Source organism: Doryrhamphus excisus, chromosome 3, assembly GCF_030265055.1.
Source record: "Doryrhamphus excisus isolate RoL2022-K1 chromosome 3, RoL_Dexc_1.0, whole genome shotgun sequence".
NCBI classification, from domain to species: domain Eukaryota; kingdom Metazoa; phylum Chordata; class Actinopteri; order Syngnathiformes; family Syngnathidae; genus Doryrhamphus; species Doryrhamphus excisus.
Window position 1 is genome coordinate 26,756,170 of NC_080468.1, and position 17,236 is coordinate 26,773,405.

The 17,236-nt window shown below is 41.3% G+C and overlaps 1 protein-coding gene across 2 annotated transcripts in view; it reads left to right on the forward strand.

The window, feature by feature from the left end:
• The window catches only part of LOC131125032 (protein phosphatase 3 catalytic subunit alpha), a 69,625-nt gene that overhangs the window by 26,252 nt on the left and 26,137 nt on the right, over positions 1–17,236 (forward strand). For both annotated transcript variants that reach the window (XM_058066145.1, XM_058066146.1), the window contains exon 2: positions 6,747–6,947. In XM_058066145.1, coding sequence (XP_057922128.1) covers positions 6,747–6,947 — 201 coding nt within the window. The remainder of the gene's footprint in view (positions 1–6,746; positions 6,948–17,236) is intronic.

Genomic DNA, 17,236 nt, shown 5'->3' on the forward strand with positions numbered 1-17,236 from the left:
TAAAAAATGAGGCGCAATACATAGATGACAAATGGTGCTCAATTTTATATTTGTAAATGCAAGCATTCACACAAGTGCGATTTGAGAAATGTCATACTATGAATTTGTTTTTTGCTTCAGTTTTCACTTCCCGTTTATTCTGTATGTGGATACATTTTCTACACTTTTTCTATTTGTAAATGCCTCCCACTCCCATCCCTGCTTGCATCAAGTATTTCGATGGCCAGTCCCCTACTGCACCCAGATTTACATCAGCGCACTCAAACACACTTAGCCACAAAAGCTACACTCCCCTAATGCATCACAAAAAGGTGTGCACACCAATTTCCGAGGGACCTTTCTTCCACCAGGCCTCAAGCCTGCATACCGTTGTGATTTTTGCATGGCCAGATGGGCGGGCGGCCTTATAGGTTGATTTAAATTCCCCCTGCTACAGTATGATAAAGATATTGTCTTAAATTTACATTACTTCAGCGGCAATTACTGTATAAAACTGTGACCTATACAAATCATGTTGATGTGTCTAGCGTTGCATATAATTTATATTTTCATTATTAATGCGTGCTTTATGTTTTGGCAGTAGTCCTATATTATACAGAGCTTGCATTGAGAATACTGTGCAGTACATGCATGTCGATTTACAGTACAGTACGGAGGCGTACCAAGTTCCCACATGGTATACATTAAGTGAGGGACAGGAAGCATTTGTAAACAAAAGCCCAGTCTTTGGCTAGTGATAGAGCCAAAGAGAAGCCATAGCTTGAGAACCCTAAAATCTCTTGGGAACATTTGGCCTTCACGGTGAAAAATGTAAATGGGCAATTGGATATTGTGTCGGCATTGTTACAACTCCAGTGTGCAGCCTTCCCCGTTTATGCTTGACTCCATACTCCCGGCTCCTATTCATTGTTATGTAATTCAATTAACAAAATTGGCAATCTCGGAAGAGTAAGTTGCACTCTGTGGCCTACTCAAGGCATTGTGCTCATCCTCTTTTGCATGCATCGGGGCTGTCATTATTAAAAAGCCCACCGAGTTTTTAGTTTCCCTGTGTTGACAATGAACTTATGCGGCTCAGTACATCTTAATAAGGATGAAGTCCAATTACGTTATGGTGCAAGACCAAGCTCCAAGACAGAGGGCTTTTATGCATAAGAACATTTAAAGTAATCAAACAAAGTGGTTCATGTGGCATGTTCCAAACGTTATCAAAGGAGGGTCGCGGGGGTCCTGTGAACATGTTTCATTATTTACCCCTTTCGTTTTTTGTGTTGTTTTGACCACCCGTGCCACAAGCAACATACTCATTCCTGAGGGGGAAGTGGTAATAGGGAAGTGGGAGGGTGCAAGGCATTATTGGAAGCACACACTTGGCAATCAACCTACCTTGGTGTTCCCAGGGTCCGTGAATGACTTGTCGCTGTTTTTTCCCATCGGAATTAAATAGCAGCTTGCTACTTGTTGATGTCCAAGCAGAAGATGAAGTACTGTAATTCTACATTTGATCAACTTTGTCACATCAGCCCACACAGATGTTCAGACTTGCCCACACCCTTAATCACCTAGCGGTTCTATTGACGCTCATTGCATTTGGCTTAGCGCCACCACCTCGACTGGTTCCATTTCATAACACACCTCATACATTGAAGGGATCCATGTTGATCCGTGTTGTATTGACATGGTTAATATATATTTGGCAAGTAAGAGTGCACATTTGTGTTTTTTGTATCATGCATTTATTTGGTAATTAAATACAAACATCTGCCGAGCAGGTGCACAAGAATGAGCCCCATCTCCGTGTGGCGCAGGGCCATCTGTGGAACATGGCTCATTGCATAAATAAAATAAACAAAAACCCAGCAAAAGTGGAAAAATAGTCATTCTCATGGACCCAATTTTATGCACAGTCTCGTCTCATGAGCTAGGTACTCACAAGTGACTTTCACACAGCTGTGTTGCAACATTTTAAAGTGCTGGATACTTCCACTCATGGAACTGTACATCATCAACTTGGAGTTAATAATGACCAATAATGACCCAATACCAATGACATACCTTCGTTGTTATTTACTTTAGTAGATCATGTACCCGGCAACTCAGTCATTCACTGAATACATTGAAAACAGGGTAGTGATTTTCAGAATCCGTATAATTAGTTTCCTGTCTGATTTTCTGTGCCTTCTTTGTCCGTATTGCTGGGTTGCATGTGACATCGCATCCAGTTGCTGTTGTCACTGGCTCAAACAGATGGAGGGTAAACAATTGTATTTGTAGCTAGAAGTCATTTAAGTACAATCGGTCACTGTACAACCTGTCTCTCTCATTGATTGGAACCCGAGTCTGAACACGCTCTTCTTGACTGTGACCAAAAACAAGCTAAATGTATCATTCATTTTTACCGCTTTTTCCTCACAAGGGTCGCAGGGGGTGCTGGAGCTTATCCCAGTTGTCTTCGGGGCGAGAGCCAGCCAATCACAGGGCACATATAGACAAACAACCATTCACACTCACATTCATACCTATGGACAATTTGGAGTCGCCAATTAACCTAGCATGTTTTTGGAATGTGGGAGTAACCCGGAGAAAACCCACGCATGCACGGGGAGAACATGCAAACTCCACACAGAGATGGCCGAGGGTGAAATTGAACCCTGGTCTCCTAGCTGTGAGGTCTGCGCGCTAACCACTCGACCGCCGTGCCGCCCCCTATCCGAAGCCAAAGTTAATATATTGTTGGAACTCGTGAAAATGGGAAATGCAGAAAGAATTGTCATGCACCTTTATTGACCTTTATTGAATTTGTATGTAGCCTTTGTGTGCCCCCCAACGGTCATACCGGAAGTGACTGCACCAGGTCACATGGTGTGAACCCAGCATTTATTGGACAAACAATAGACTTCTTAGCTGTACACAGATTGGAGCATTATTTACGGTATGACCCAAAGGCAGGTGCTGTCTTCATCTTGGATGGCTAATAAGCGGCCAAAACGTGTGTATCAATGATGTTTCCATCCTCAAAGAGGTGGCGGATGAATGCCTGCCACCAGCTGCTGTCTACAACCATGCTGAACATCTCAAGTTGACTCGAGAGTCACACTGGTTATTTCTTTCGCAGTCACAGGTGATGAGCTACTACTTTTGTGAAACGTAAAAGCAGCTTTGTTGACGAAACATGGCCGTTTTTCTACACGCATATTTCTTTATTTACCAAAGCCCTCCGAGCAACGAGAGAAATCTCATTTCACGCATGGAATTTACAATGCTAATCTGAGGCAAATTTCCAGGGAAAGTTCATTCAGACGCCCGCTCTCTCCTCCGTTGCTCCGTCATGCCCGATTCAAGCCTGCAGTGCAGCTAGCCAGTTACATAACAGGAGGGAGGGACTGTTGAATTAATGAAGGTGAGCCGCTAATGGAGCGTTAGACAGCAGTGCATCGAGAGAGCCTCTCGCAGCCATGAAAATGGTGGATGAAGACACGGACAGGCGCACGCTGGTGTTTTCATTCATTGCTATGCTGGGAAGTCCGTTTTTCACACACACACACACACACCTAGGCCATTACAATGTGCCTTGTAATGCTTTGGCAGGGGCAAGCTTTCCTGTTAATAAGGGGGGCTGTTTAAAATTCCACAAGGGGAAAGTTCAGTGTTTCCATTGTCATGACTGGAGGCAATGAAAGGAGGATGTGTTGAGAGGCAACAAGCACTGCTTTCTCTCAGGTTATAATGTTAGTATTTGCTGCTTGGAATTTTACAAAGTGTTAGGTCATATGGCTTCACTGAAAGGCTTGCATTATGGTGCAGGGTGTGCCTATGACAGGAAAAGTATTTTAATAATTTCAGGCTCCGACCTGAAAGTGAGACGAACAAGCCGAAATGCTATTATTGCCTCAAAGTTAAGTGTGCCAGTAGGCTGCAGTCAGAAGGCCTCAGTCTTGAGTTGCACAGCAGGTGCTGTGAGGGGAAGCCAACCCAAGGCTTGGTGTAATTCTATATCAGACGTTGGTTTGTCATTGCCCCAGATACCTGAGCGGAATCAACAAGCCCTTAGCAGTGCTCAGACTGGGAGGGGAGCGGTGCATTCCGGCACTTTGTCCTCAGCAAGGAGCGCTAAATCTGCAGCGTTTGACGCACACCTGTTAGATAGTTTAGAAAGAAAAAAACAGGTCAATTGGGACAGCTCATATCGTTTCACTGAGCAAAGGGACACCAGAGTACAAGGTCCGGTTACCACTGATGTCACCTTCGGCGATGGATGGTAATGCACTCATAGCCTTCAGTAAGCTTGCAAATTGCAAGTTAAGCCTTATTTTCAGTAACCCAGTGTTTCCAGTATGCAACCGGGTACACTATGGACTGGTGGCCAGCCAATCGTAGGGCACATACGAACAACCATTTACACTCACATTCATACCTATGGACAATTTGGAGTCGCCAATTAACCTAACATGTTTTTGGAATGTGGGAGGAAAACCGGAGTACTCGGAGAAAACCCACGCATGCACAGGGAGAACGCATCATGGCCAGTTATGCAAATAAGACAAATCTCTGGGAATAGGGTCGTTCACAGCTGGAGGTTGTAGCAGAAGATGTTTCGCCTCTCATCCGAGCAGGCTGACAGACTAGAACTGTCCTATCTAGTATGATTGGTGTGTGTCCCACCTAGTCTTTGAGCATGAACGGAGATGTGAAACTTCTTTGTCAACGTCAACCTGAACAGTCTAGTTGCGATCAATTCAGTACCAGTACAATTCAGTACAATTCAGTCATGATTCCACAATTAGAATGCATCCCTGTGAGAAACACTGTAATCCACTACAGCATTTGGTGTTTATATGTGTTTACATTTTATACAGGAGTGATGAAATAGTAATCATGGAGTAAACATGAGTTAGAGAGGTTCATATTGTCAGTTTCAACCACGTGACCTCAAGGCAGTTCAGTGAGCAACTGAGGAGGACATGGTAAAGACATAAAATAGTTAAAAACAAGTCCATCGGAACAGCAGCGTGAGCTTATCTTCCTCGTCAGACATAATGAATGTAGCAGATGAAATAATGCTTCTGACATGTCTATCTGCTTCTTTAGCACCAAGTTCGTCTGCATGAATAGCCTGGCCTTCATGGCTTCCATGAAGGCCATGTCTTCGCTTTCACACACACCCTTTCTGGGGCTGCTGAAAACCCCGACGCCAACACACTTGCAAGTTCTTTGTGGTGAATTGCTGTGCATGCTTCCAGACAGAACGCCATGCCGTTTTAGTCGGTATGCTGCTGTGGAGGTCTGGAAAACCAGGGTGGACAAGGTCCAGGAACTTCTCTCCTGTCCAGCTTTGAGCCATCATGGGGTGGAGGGGGCAGGGAAAAAGGTGCACGGAGCCCCAGGCAGAAGCAGGTCTGCATCAACAATGCGATCACGTCACAAAATTGAATATGTGGCGCAGTCTTTTTACAATTACTTCTCCATTTTGAGAAGGCTTTGTAATCATGGCGGTATATTTCTGGCCAAGGCAGTTTCTTACTGTAGGCAAATGCTTAGGGCCCTCAAGCCTCTGAGGAGAATGATGAAAATGTCTCTACACTAACCCTTTCCGAGTGCGTGGTGGAGCCACATAGCGAATCTCTGTGTCTGACTTGAGCGGTGCATTCAGGTGCACTGCAAGGACAGAGCACTAACTCCCACACATTGCGGGATCTGACAAGGACTTTAGCCATCTTAATTTTCGATGTGACGATGTAGGACGATGTGTTATGTTGAATGACTTCATCAGCCATTGTTGCATGTTAATGACCTACGCTTCACTATTCACTACTGGATGTTGTGATGCCACAATTTGGTCATTGTCAGTGACTATACCATATTTCTGTACTGTGACACAGATGTGGAACTTATTTGTATGACTTTCTAAATTTTTCCTTTCACCTCATCGTTGTTCATCTGTTCTTAATACTGTGTGTGAATGCCTAAAGGTAATATAATAATAGTTCTGGGCTGAGTGGAAATGCTAAGATTTGTTTGGCTGCATAATTTTAACTTGGGGTTAGTGTGCTGTTATGTAATTATTGGAGCTCCTATGTCCATTTAGCTCATTATGCCTCATATTGAGTTCATTTTTGTATTGATTTCTTTACTTTTTACTTTATGTGCATTTGTTTATGTGTGACATAATCCACCAAACACAAGACCAACCTGTCGTGTGCTTTAACAATTCAACTTCCAAGAATATTTTAATTTTGGTTTTAGTATAAATTTGCTAGTCACTGCAAACTGAAGCATGTTCAAACTCGGCTCCACTTGACCAAAGAGGTTCAGCAGTGACCTTTGCCCTTTTATGATGGACAATCTTAGTGTTAACATTTTCTGTTATACATTTTTCCCACATTTTCCCTTTGATTTTACATGACTTCTATTACCGTGACAACAACAGTTGATGTTATGTGAAAACTTCATAATAAATATGTAATGCTGTAAATGTAGCCAGGGTTTTATGTATGTAAAATACAAAAAAAATAATAAGAATCATGAGAGGACGTTATTTTTTAAATATACTTGTTTAATATTGATTTGGAGTGCATGAGACATTGCAGAGGAAAACAATAGCTCTCTATGATATAGATTTTAACTTATAATGTTGTTGTTCTGTCTGATTTTCTATTTCTGCTGGCCGTCTCTCTTATTTTTCTGTTGTATTGTGATACGTATAGGATACAAACTTTTTTTTAACTTGTCTTTTCACCCACCCGCAGCTGTCCCCTTCCCGCCCAGTCACCGCCTGACAGCTAAGGAGGTATTTGACAGCGAGGGTAAGCCCAAGGTGGATGTGCTGAAGGCCCACCTGACCAAGGAGGGCCGCGTGGAGGAGGCGGTGGCCCTCAGGCTCATCGGGGAGGGTGCGGCCATCCTGCGGTCAGAGAAGAACCTGCTAGACATCGAGGCCCCAGTGACAGGTCAGTCCGGAGTTGTTTGTTCATCTAGTGATTATGAGGATGTTTGCCAACTGTGGAAAAACCAGTTCAATGGCAAACAGCACAAGGAAACTCAAATGTATCTTTTTTTTGTGGCTCATGATTGACTTGACCGTTTCTTGCAATCGGGCACATAATGTGTCTGCTGTTGTTGCCATAGCAACTGTGGATCACCTGCTAAATAGGTGGAGCAGTCTGAAATTCTAACATGTTGCTAATGTTTCTGTTCTCAAGTGCCAATAAAATGCTAATTCGCACCAATAGGGAGAGCCGAGGTGCCCAAACAATTGTACTGATGCAGTTGTTCCTGGTCAAGTGGCACCCCGTCCTCCATTAGACTTTGTGATGAGGCTTCTTTGATGCTTTGCAAATGTGAGATAGCCTCTATGGCAACAACCAATCACTCCAAAAAATAGTGCCTGCTTGCATATTCGATAAAACACAAGCGAGTTTCCTGCTGCTCATCAGCCACGCAGTCCTCCTGGGGCTTTTCACGGCAGCACAATAGAGCTAAAAAGGAAGTGACAGCGCCTTTTATGTAAGATCTGACCTGGGGCGATGGGATCCAACTAAATGTGATAAGTGAAAAATAACTAATAAAGACCAAAGAAAAGATTCCTTGACGTCCTGCTTGAACTTCCTGATCACAATTTGCTCTCTTGTGTGATATCAGCCGACCCCGTTCTAATGCGAGCTCCATCACTTTCCCACAGTTCTCCACTCACTTTCTCACCTTGTTCGTCACTTTAGCAGCTCAGGCCTTTCTCACAAACCAATTCCAGCGTGACACTGGAATTAGTATGTAAATATTTAGCGTGGACACAAGGAAGCGTGACATGTCAACCCCGTTGTGCTTGTTGCTCTCATATAGTCACTTCCTGATCAGGCCAGATGGCCGATTCGGTTTTCTTCAAAAGGGACGGGAGAGAGTGACAATGAGTGTGCAAGCTGCTCCCGTGGCTTTAACACGCCAGTCAACAAATTATACAGTCACATGTGCATGCTTTATGCTTAAAAGTCCTATATTAGACTATTTTCTTTAAATCATGCTCGCACAAGGGCAACGTTTGAGTGCCAATCAGTAGCGCACAGGCAGGGCAGCATTTCCCTCTTTTGACACGAATGACAGAAGGGGTCACGGTCCTTGCATGATACCGTACATTATCACATACTACAGTATTAATTGGCCCTGTACCCTAGAAACCGCCCATGAATGATACGGGAAAAGGCCGAAATGATACTGTGTCAAAGCCCAGGGCAGTCATACTGATAAAATATAGAGTTTAACCATGTCCAGTATCGGCCCCCGTAGCTGTCCACTCAGAGCGCGCTGCTCTGGTATCGTGCCCGTGAAACAACCAATCAGAGAACAGTGCACGAGCGTGAACACACAGTTTACACTGTTTAGATATAATACATGTAATAAACTGAAAATTTTCTGGAAACAAAATGGTCTTTTGATTAAATAGTACGTGATAATAAGCTCATGATTAAATAGTATGTGATAATAAGATCATCACATGGTTTGTCTGGTATCAGGCCCAGTATCATGCCCCCCGCGTGCCAGTATCAATGTATAAATGCCTTTCATTTTAAGACAAGTTCACAACAAACATGAATTAACCAATTACAGTACAAACTCTTCTGATAGGCCTACAGTTGATAAAGATGAAATGCTATGAACATTAGCGTGGGTTGAACATCACAACCTCACTATATCACAGTTTTTCAGAAATGTATTAAAATGCGAATGCTGTTTTAGTGGTTGACTATGGCCAATTATTGGTTAAAAAATATTGAAAGACAAGTCATTTGTAGCTTTCTGGTTACTAGGTGTCAGTAATGTTACATCAGTGAGATGTAACACTTCACACTTCATGTAGTCAGCCGTGGCATGTCCCACATGCCGTGTGGAAGTGGTAAAATTTTGACTTCTTTTGAAAACACTTTCTTAAAGGGATAGTTCAAATGTTTTCACGTGAAGTTGTATGACATCTACCATCAGCAGAGTAAGTGCATGAATTTAAGCCACACTTGGTCCTGTGAGCCCAGTTCTGGGCGGATTTTGGTGAATAGGAATGTAGTTCCAATTAGTTGCTGGGGCCACTTAAGTAAAGTAAGCTCTTACGTGTTCATTGTATTCTTCAGGTAACATACTTGTAGTGGTACCAGCTATTACAATTACCAGGAAATTGAAGAAACAAGGCCGATCAAATGATTGTTCCATGACTGTACATGAACAAGAAAGTGATGCAACCATCTTCATAACATGTTTCTAACCAAAATCGGATTGATCTAAGCTTTTAGAAAATGTTGTTTTTATCCAGTTCAGTCATTTATAATAATATAATATTATTATAAAATAATATTATTTTAGATACATTTCAGTCTGGTTTCAGTTTGCGACACAACAGTCCGCACTACTTAAAGATCAGAATGACATCCTTTTGTCACTGGACTCCAAAAAACCTGTGTTGCTGGTGATGCTTGACCTCACTGCTGTATTTGACACTGTGGACCACTTTTGCTGTACCAATAAATAATTAAATAATTGAGTCTTCCACTGCTCCACTCTGATGTGCCACAGGGGTCCATTCCTGGGCAAGTGCTGTTTACATTTGTTGCCCATCAGTTCAGTTATTGACAAGCACAACCTTTTTATTCCATTTTTATGCTGAAGATATCCAACTCAACTTACCAGTTGTTGTAAACAATCATAACTCACTGGATTCTATTTTTAACTGCATTGGAGACATCAAGAAATGGCTCTCACATATTTAAAATTCATACCTATGGACACATATATTATTTACATGAGTCCAAATCTGAATGCATTGTATTTGGATCACATTTAGTCACTGGTGCTGTCCCCAACCAGGACTCTATTGTGGATCATAATCAGGGTGCTAAGTTTGACAGCTACCTGAAGATGGACAGGCGATGGTATGTAGGGATAAAATAAAGCAGGACACAAATATACCGCAGAGCAATTTGTGAGGTCAGATTTTTTGAAGGAGACATTTTTGTGATACAAATGTATTACGCCTTTGAACGCATTTTGTTCTGAGAAGCCAAAGTCCCGCATCTTTATTAAAAAGACCCCGCTATCGATTAATCTATTCACCATGGCAACGAGGGTGGCGTACTTTTGCCCGCTCGAATTGCATATCCTCATAAAGGTTTACGAGGAGGCAAAAAAGAGCAAATTAAAAAAGAGGCAGCGCTGCAACAGCGATCTCCAATACTTGCACATATACACAATCAATGCTGTGCTGAAACCATCATAATTAAAATCCAAATATCTCATTAATGTTATGTATGTTGCTTGTTTAACTGGAAGCAATGTACAGTAATAGCAGTAATGCTCTATTAGCACATCACTATTACTCGCTCGTAGCTTCAATGGTGTGTAAACTTCCAGTTTCCCCTCGAGTGTCTAGCCTTCTGGGTAATGTAGTACACATCCACATTAACCAACACAATTAGCATCTCCAAAAACCTAGTCACATTAATTATGAATCTGTTTAAATTATAGGTGATTTCATTTTGTAGATGTGTATGCATTTTGGAGGTGTATTGTATGTGGGAGACTATAAATGATGTAATAAGTAGATCTAATGATTGCAATATCATCTAAAAGCATTTATCGTGAATGATGACAAATAATGACAGTGGTGACTACTGATTGAGATAAGGGATGAGATTAAACAGATCCTGGACCTTAGCCATTTCCATGGTACAAGTCAGAACATATCCCACTTCTGTGCAACCGGATCACGGATACATTTAGCCGGGATAACCAAGATATCACAACTTCTGTGAGATTCTGACAGGAATTATTTGCAAATCCCATTGTTGTAGCAGATGTCTTGGATCTGGAAGTTCTGGGCTGGTTACATGTGGTCTGTGGTTGGGAGGCCGGTTAGATGTACTGCCAAATTCTTTGGCGTGTGCTAGGATTGGGAGATAATTTTTATATACCGGTATAAATTCTTCTAGTGATAAGACAATGACTTATACTGACATAAAAGCAGACTTGATGACCAACAGTGGATGAACTAAACGTATGAAAATGGCGATAAACACAGGTAAAAGTGTGCGGAATCTCCTTTTACAGAGTGTGAATGTAACTCTGGCTGGATGAGTATATTTTCCCTGTGTTGTGTTTTACTGCTTTAATGTAAGGAGCGTATTATAATGCCCAATGAGGATGTGCAGGTTCAGAGTGGAAAAAAGACGAGAAGCACGTTTATTCATGCAGGCATATACTGCCTGCATGTATACACCACATCATTATTGTCAGCTGCAATAACTGAGAGGATCATACAGGAGATTTACAGGAAACTATTTAAATGAGAGGGCGGCAGGAAACAAGGGCTAAATACGGTAATGTCCTGGGGAAAACTGTGACAGCTGTCACACTAACCTGTGTCTGCATTGATGAGCATAGCAAAACCATGTCATTTCATTAATGTAGTTGAAAAAGTAATGACAGAATCAGCCTTGTACAAAATAATCAGGACGACTCAAAATAAGGGGGAAATAGTACACGTATTAAGAAAAAATAGGATACAACAGAATAGAATGTGTTGTTTTTTTAATTAATGTAATGGCCTGTCTTACAAGTAATTATTTATTCATTCATTTTCTACCACATGTCCTCACGAGGGTTGCGGGGGTGCTGGAGCCTATCCCAGCTGTGTTCGGGCGATAGGCGGGGTACAACCTGGACTGGTCGCCAGCCAATCACAGGGCACATATAGACAAACAACCATTCACACTCACATTCATACCTATGGACAATTTGGAGTCACCAATTAACCTAACTTGAAGCCGGAGTACCCAGAGAAAAGTCCCGCAAGCACAGCGGGGAACATGCAAACTCCACACAGAGATGGCCGAGGGTGGAATTGAACTCAGGTCTCCTAGCTGACCGCTAACCACTGGGCCGTGCAGCCTATAAATAATTATTGACAACTTAAGCATTGTACAAAACAATCAGGCTCCAAATAAGTAAAATATGAAATGTGAAGTATGAAATATACTGTATCTCAACATCACATTTTAAGTACATTATTTCATTAAGTCATTATTGCATAAGGGTCACCTTTAATTTATATAGCCAAAACACAAACCTTCAATCCAAAGCAAAGATTGTGGCATTAAAAAAAAAATCTTCATGAATCCTGGTGCCATGTTAAAGTCCTGGCCTCGGTTAGACATGGCCTTAGCTACAAAGTGAAAGAATCGTGACCACGGGTATGACAGTGACAAAATACGCCAATAGGCTCTCCATACTCTTATGGGGTGTAAGCGAGGGAACACCCCGTTGTTACCGCAGGCAATGAGGCTGGCCTTGGAGTGGCCTGTGTAGGTTCTGAAGCCATGTTGTGTAATGCCCACCACCCACTCCCTGGAGCTGCATGCAGCCTGCTGATGTGCCGCTTACTAGTAGAGCTCGCATTTAGTGCAAAAGCACAGCGATGGTCAGGACAAATTGTTTCTCGCTCCAGATAATTTACTCCCACCTGTTCCTCTTACGTGGGCTTCTCACATGCTTTTTGTTTTGCATTCAGGAGGAGGCGGGGCTGTTGGTGGACTGAGTCGAAGTGATGGAAAGATTCCATCCTCCCCCCTCTCATATATTTTTCTCAATTACTGAAACGTTTCCATAGCAATAAGCATCGACATTACACAAGATGAATCTGGATATCCTTGTTGTGTTTTGCTTTCTGCTGCATTTTGCCGTGTATTATATTCCTCATAAGGCATTCTGTCATTAGGAATCAACATGGAGACACTTCCTGTTGTCAATGTTGAGGTATTTTAACAAAATATGTGGTCCCTGACTGTGGGCAAAAAGAAGAGAACCAAAGTACGTGGTTACTGAAGCATTTTCAGAAATAGTCCATTGCGATACTGTTTGTTGTGAGTGTTGGCTTGATTGTAAAAAGGGACATTTTTAGAAACTGGACACAAATAGCCTCAAAGGCTCAATTTTCTATTAGTTTTTTTTTGTCTTAGAATCAAAGTATGTCACAGTGTGGGTTTATAAAAAAAATAATAATAATAAAACTCTAAGGGCTGTGTCTCACGAGAATCATAACTGGAGATAATTGCTCTCCAGCATTGTCCTCCAGCTTGCTCTAATTGGGTGCCTCTGCGAGATACTTCTTCTTTTACTTTTTGGGGGGGGTCCTTGGCAGCTCCCTGATACCCATTGTAAAACGCTGTGAATGTTTTTTTTTTGCAAGGAAATACCAAACTTAGGACGCTAATTGCTTTTGAATGTACACTGTACATGCACTTGGTTTTATTCAGGTGAAATGTTAATCAGTGACCTTGTGACCTAACCTTTACAGAAGCCACCCAATTGACCCAACCGGCTTTCATCAGACCACCTCATGCTGTCAACTGGCGGCAGTTGCCGCAAATCACAGGCCTCCCCCTGACCCCCCAGGGAGTAATAGAGCATGAGGTCGCGGAGGTCACAGGAAACAATCCGATTTCTAATCCGATCTAAAACGATTTGTCGTCGTGTGGCATTTTTTAACCCAAAAGAGGTCCTTAAAATGCAGTCTCCCGTTTACCTTGGTGGAGCAAAACTGCTGCAAAAGTTCCTACTTTAAATGGCAATCATTTATTAATGTCTGCACGTAGTGTTTATGTATATGAAGGAAATATGTCAGGGCTCGACAATAACGATGTACCGATGGCCCGGGGCAAGTTAAAACAAAATTCGGGCAAGTAAATCCAATCATTAATATTCCCGTCGGGCAAGTGCACTTTAGCATGCCGTACTGCCAAGAGTTTTTTTTTTAAAGCGGTTCTTGTTGGGTGTTGGTAAAACACGGACTGCATAATTCCGATGGTAATTTGCAAACCAATCCTTGCAAATCTTGAAATGGACCAATCAGAATCGTTTATTTAGACCGCGGTCCGTAATCCACAATCCGCGTTTTACCCACACCCGTTCTTGTTCGCGATCAACCAATCACCGATCAGCGTTTTACTAGGAAAACATCTGTCATGGCGACTGCCAATATCGTCTAATTCTTCAACAACTTCTGAAGGAAAACACCAAAAAGTGATGAACCAGTGCCTCCTAAACAAGTATTTTATTAGCGGCAGCAAATCAAATTTGAAGTGGTCACAATGAAACACCACCCATTAGATCCAACACCAAGTGCTGATTTTGCACAAGCTACAAAATCTAGCGGTTCAATTTCTGTATTTTTCTCACCTTTGCTTCACAAATTATTGTTTGACCATTGACCATTTTTTCTGGATTAAAAACACTTTACGAGTACACAAATGTGTCAAATGTTTCATTGTGGTGCACAACTTATAAATATCACTGCTTACTACGACTACCATGTGTAAGGTAGCATGGCTTGCCATGTTAACATACATCTCCACAAATTTTCAGACATTCCTCCAAATAGAATGCATCAGTACTATTATCTGATGAATTATCAGCATATATTGATATATGATATCATTATGGCAGTCTTTTCATTTTACATGGGGCAAGTTCGGGCAAGTAGTTCTCACCTTAAGGATTCCCCATGGGCAAGTAATTTTTGTTTTTAACGTAGAGCCCTGTATGTACGGTATATATATTAAGGATCGACCGATACATTGGCCGGCGGATGCATTGGGCCGATATTTGCATTCTTTGCCTGAATCAATATCAGCCAATAAGCGCGTGGGTGTGCCGATATATTTTTCTGCCACAAGATTTACAGACAGGCATCCACCGGGCAGCTTTGTGTTGCCGAAGGACTAAGAATAAGCTTGCTTTTTACAACATACACAGCCCATCACATTTCATAACAGTTTAAGTCATGGTGTGACAACAAGAAATCCCAAAAACATCACATACCAACGCAACAGACAAATAAAAGCACTTTATTCATCAAAATTATTCGTCACTAGTTGAGCAGACCAAGAATGAACTATGCAACTTTAACTACAAACTGATGAACTATTTACATCGATGGTGCCACAAATCATGCTGGGAACCAGGAAGTGCTCCCAGCGACGCTACAATATAGTTTAGTTTGTGGGTCTGAAAACCAGGAATGTTGCTGAATGCTTCATCTTTAAAAGTGCCTACCGTTGGAATTAGGGAGCTGTTGATGTAGTTGGAGGCTAATATGTACAGCTGTTACCAACACCGCTTTAATGGCAACGTTGGCAATTCAGTCCCATGGTGTTTGTAGGAGTTTCATTCAGCCAATGCCGAGCCGAGGTTAAATGCGCGTAGTGTTATGTGTGTGTGCTCTCTCCGAGCATGCACGCACACACACACAGAAGGAATTGGAGCAGCCGTGTCTGCTTATGAGAGGTCTTTAGCGTGCACAACACCAACTTTAATGATGAGAGAAATGTTTTATATAGTATCTGACTAAATTGTGTCAGTATGATGTGTTTGTGTGTGTGGACGCGGGGGTGGGGGGCGCATCAATGCTAGATAAAACTTAAACTATGACAGAAATGTTTTGCACATTGAGTATTTGAGTATTTATTTCTTTTAAAGTTGATAATGCCGTTTAAATGTGTGTTTAAGAAAGCTGAATCCTACTGTGTTCAGTGTTTACATTTCAATAAATATTTGTGATATTTTAAATATTTGAGACCTGTAATATTTGTTATCATTGTCATTTTTTCATTTAAATTGAGGGAGCAAAAGCAGTATCGGCCATCGACTAAGACATCGGGGTGTCACAAGACGCTGTTTACGAGATGAAATGACACACAATATTGGCTCTACGATTATGAGATTTTAACATTACATAATGATCCAGTTGATTTTTATTTATTATGCAGTCAATTTATTTACTTATCTGAACTTTAGAAATCGCAGTTTAATCTCACAAGGTCCTGAATATTTTTTAATATTTTGGGGCTTGTTAAAGGCCAGTATGTTTACATTATTCCAATCTTTTTAAATTGAATTGTTTTTTATTATATCCATAAATGTCATGTCAAGGAATATGTTATTATTATTATTATTATATTATCATAACAGTTATTATTCTAATATATAATTATTATATTATTATAGAAGATGTAGATTATTGTTGTTGCTGTTGTTTTATTTTTTTTCATATTTAAAACAAAACTTGGAGGTCCAAAGGAAAAAAATGTCAGCTTCCCATAAACTGATGTAAAAATATTACATATTGTATTTGTTTCCTATTTGCAATGGGCATTACAGAAACCAGTAAAAGGAGTTTTGTTGCATGCTTTGAATGGGCAAAGGTATACAAATAATACATTGAAGGCCTGTAATCCACATTGAACAGTATTAATATTGTATTGGTGTCTGCCAGATAAATGTAGACTCAAAACATTTTCAATTGGACATTTTTTGTCATGAGGAACAAATGTGTAGCTTCAGCTTCTAGATTCACTTAAGGAAAAGAGATGATAATTCTAAAATGTATTTGTATGAAAATTTCACCAAAATTCCGTCAACATAGTCAAAGTGGTTTGAAAATAAGAAACGGAATGACACAAAAATTATCAAAATACAGCAAAATTCTGTAAGTGTTACAAGTTATCATGAATACTGCTATACTACATGATCACAGCTTGTATATAAAACCGTAAAGCCATGTTGGAGGTTTTGCTATCTGTCTTAGGTGCATCCCATTATGTTCAGCAAGGAGCAGTCTCTTTTTTTGTCGTTTTTTATATCTTTAGAACACACAGAAAAGAGAAAGATGTGTTCATGTCGGCAAAATTCCCCGCAAAGTTCAGTTTTCCTTTGTCAAGTTGGATCAACCCAGCTTCAGGAGAGGTATTCCATAGAGTTCAAGTGTGTGTAAAAGACTCTCAGCACCACAGCCATGGTTTTCTCCGAGCGAGAATCTGTCTGCAAGGGCGGGTGACATGTTTTCCAGCACTTTCAGCCAATGAACCTTCAGTGCCTTTGCCAATGCTCGGATGAAGTCTGGTGAATCGCTTCAAGGTCCCCGGTAGAAAGAGACATATGGTGGAGAAGCAGAGCACAAAATAGTTTAAATCTGTCCATTTAAACTCGTCTGTGTCATTTTTGCAACACTGTCTTGTTGTATTTTGTTTTGTGTGTCACATAATAGTCTGAGCCACCAGTTTGCAGTGGGTCCATAATGCTAAACAATGTATCCATTATGCTCCTGTGGCAGACAGTGTGGATGTGGAATCTGTAAAATAGGCAGCCTTGTGGTGGCTTTTATGTGCTGTTCTCCTCATGTCTTGTTTTTTCTCTCCTCTTATGTTCT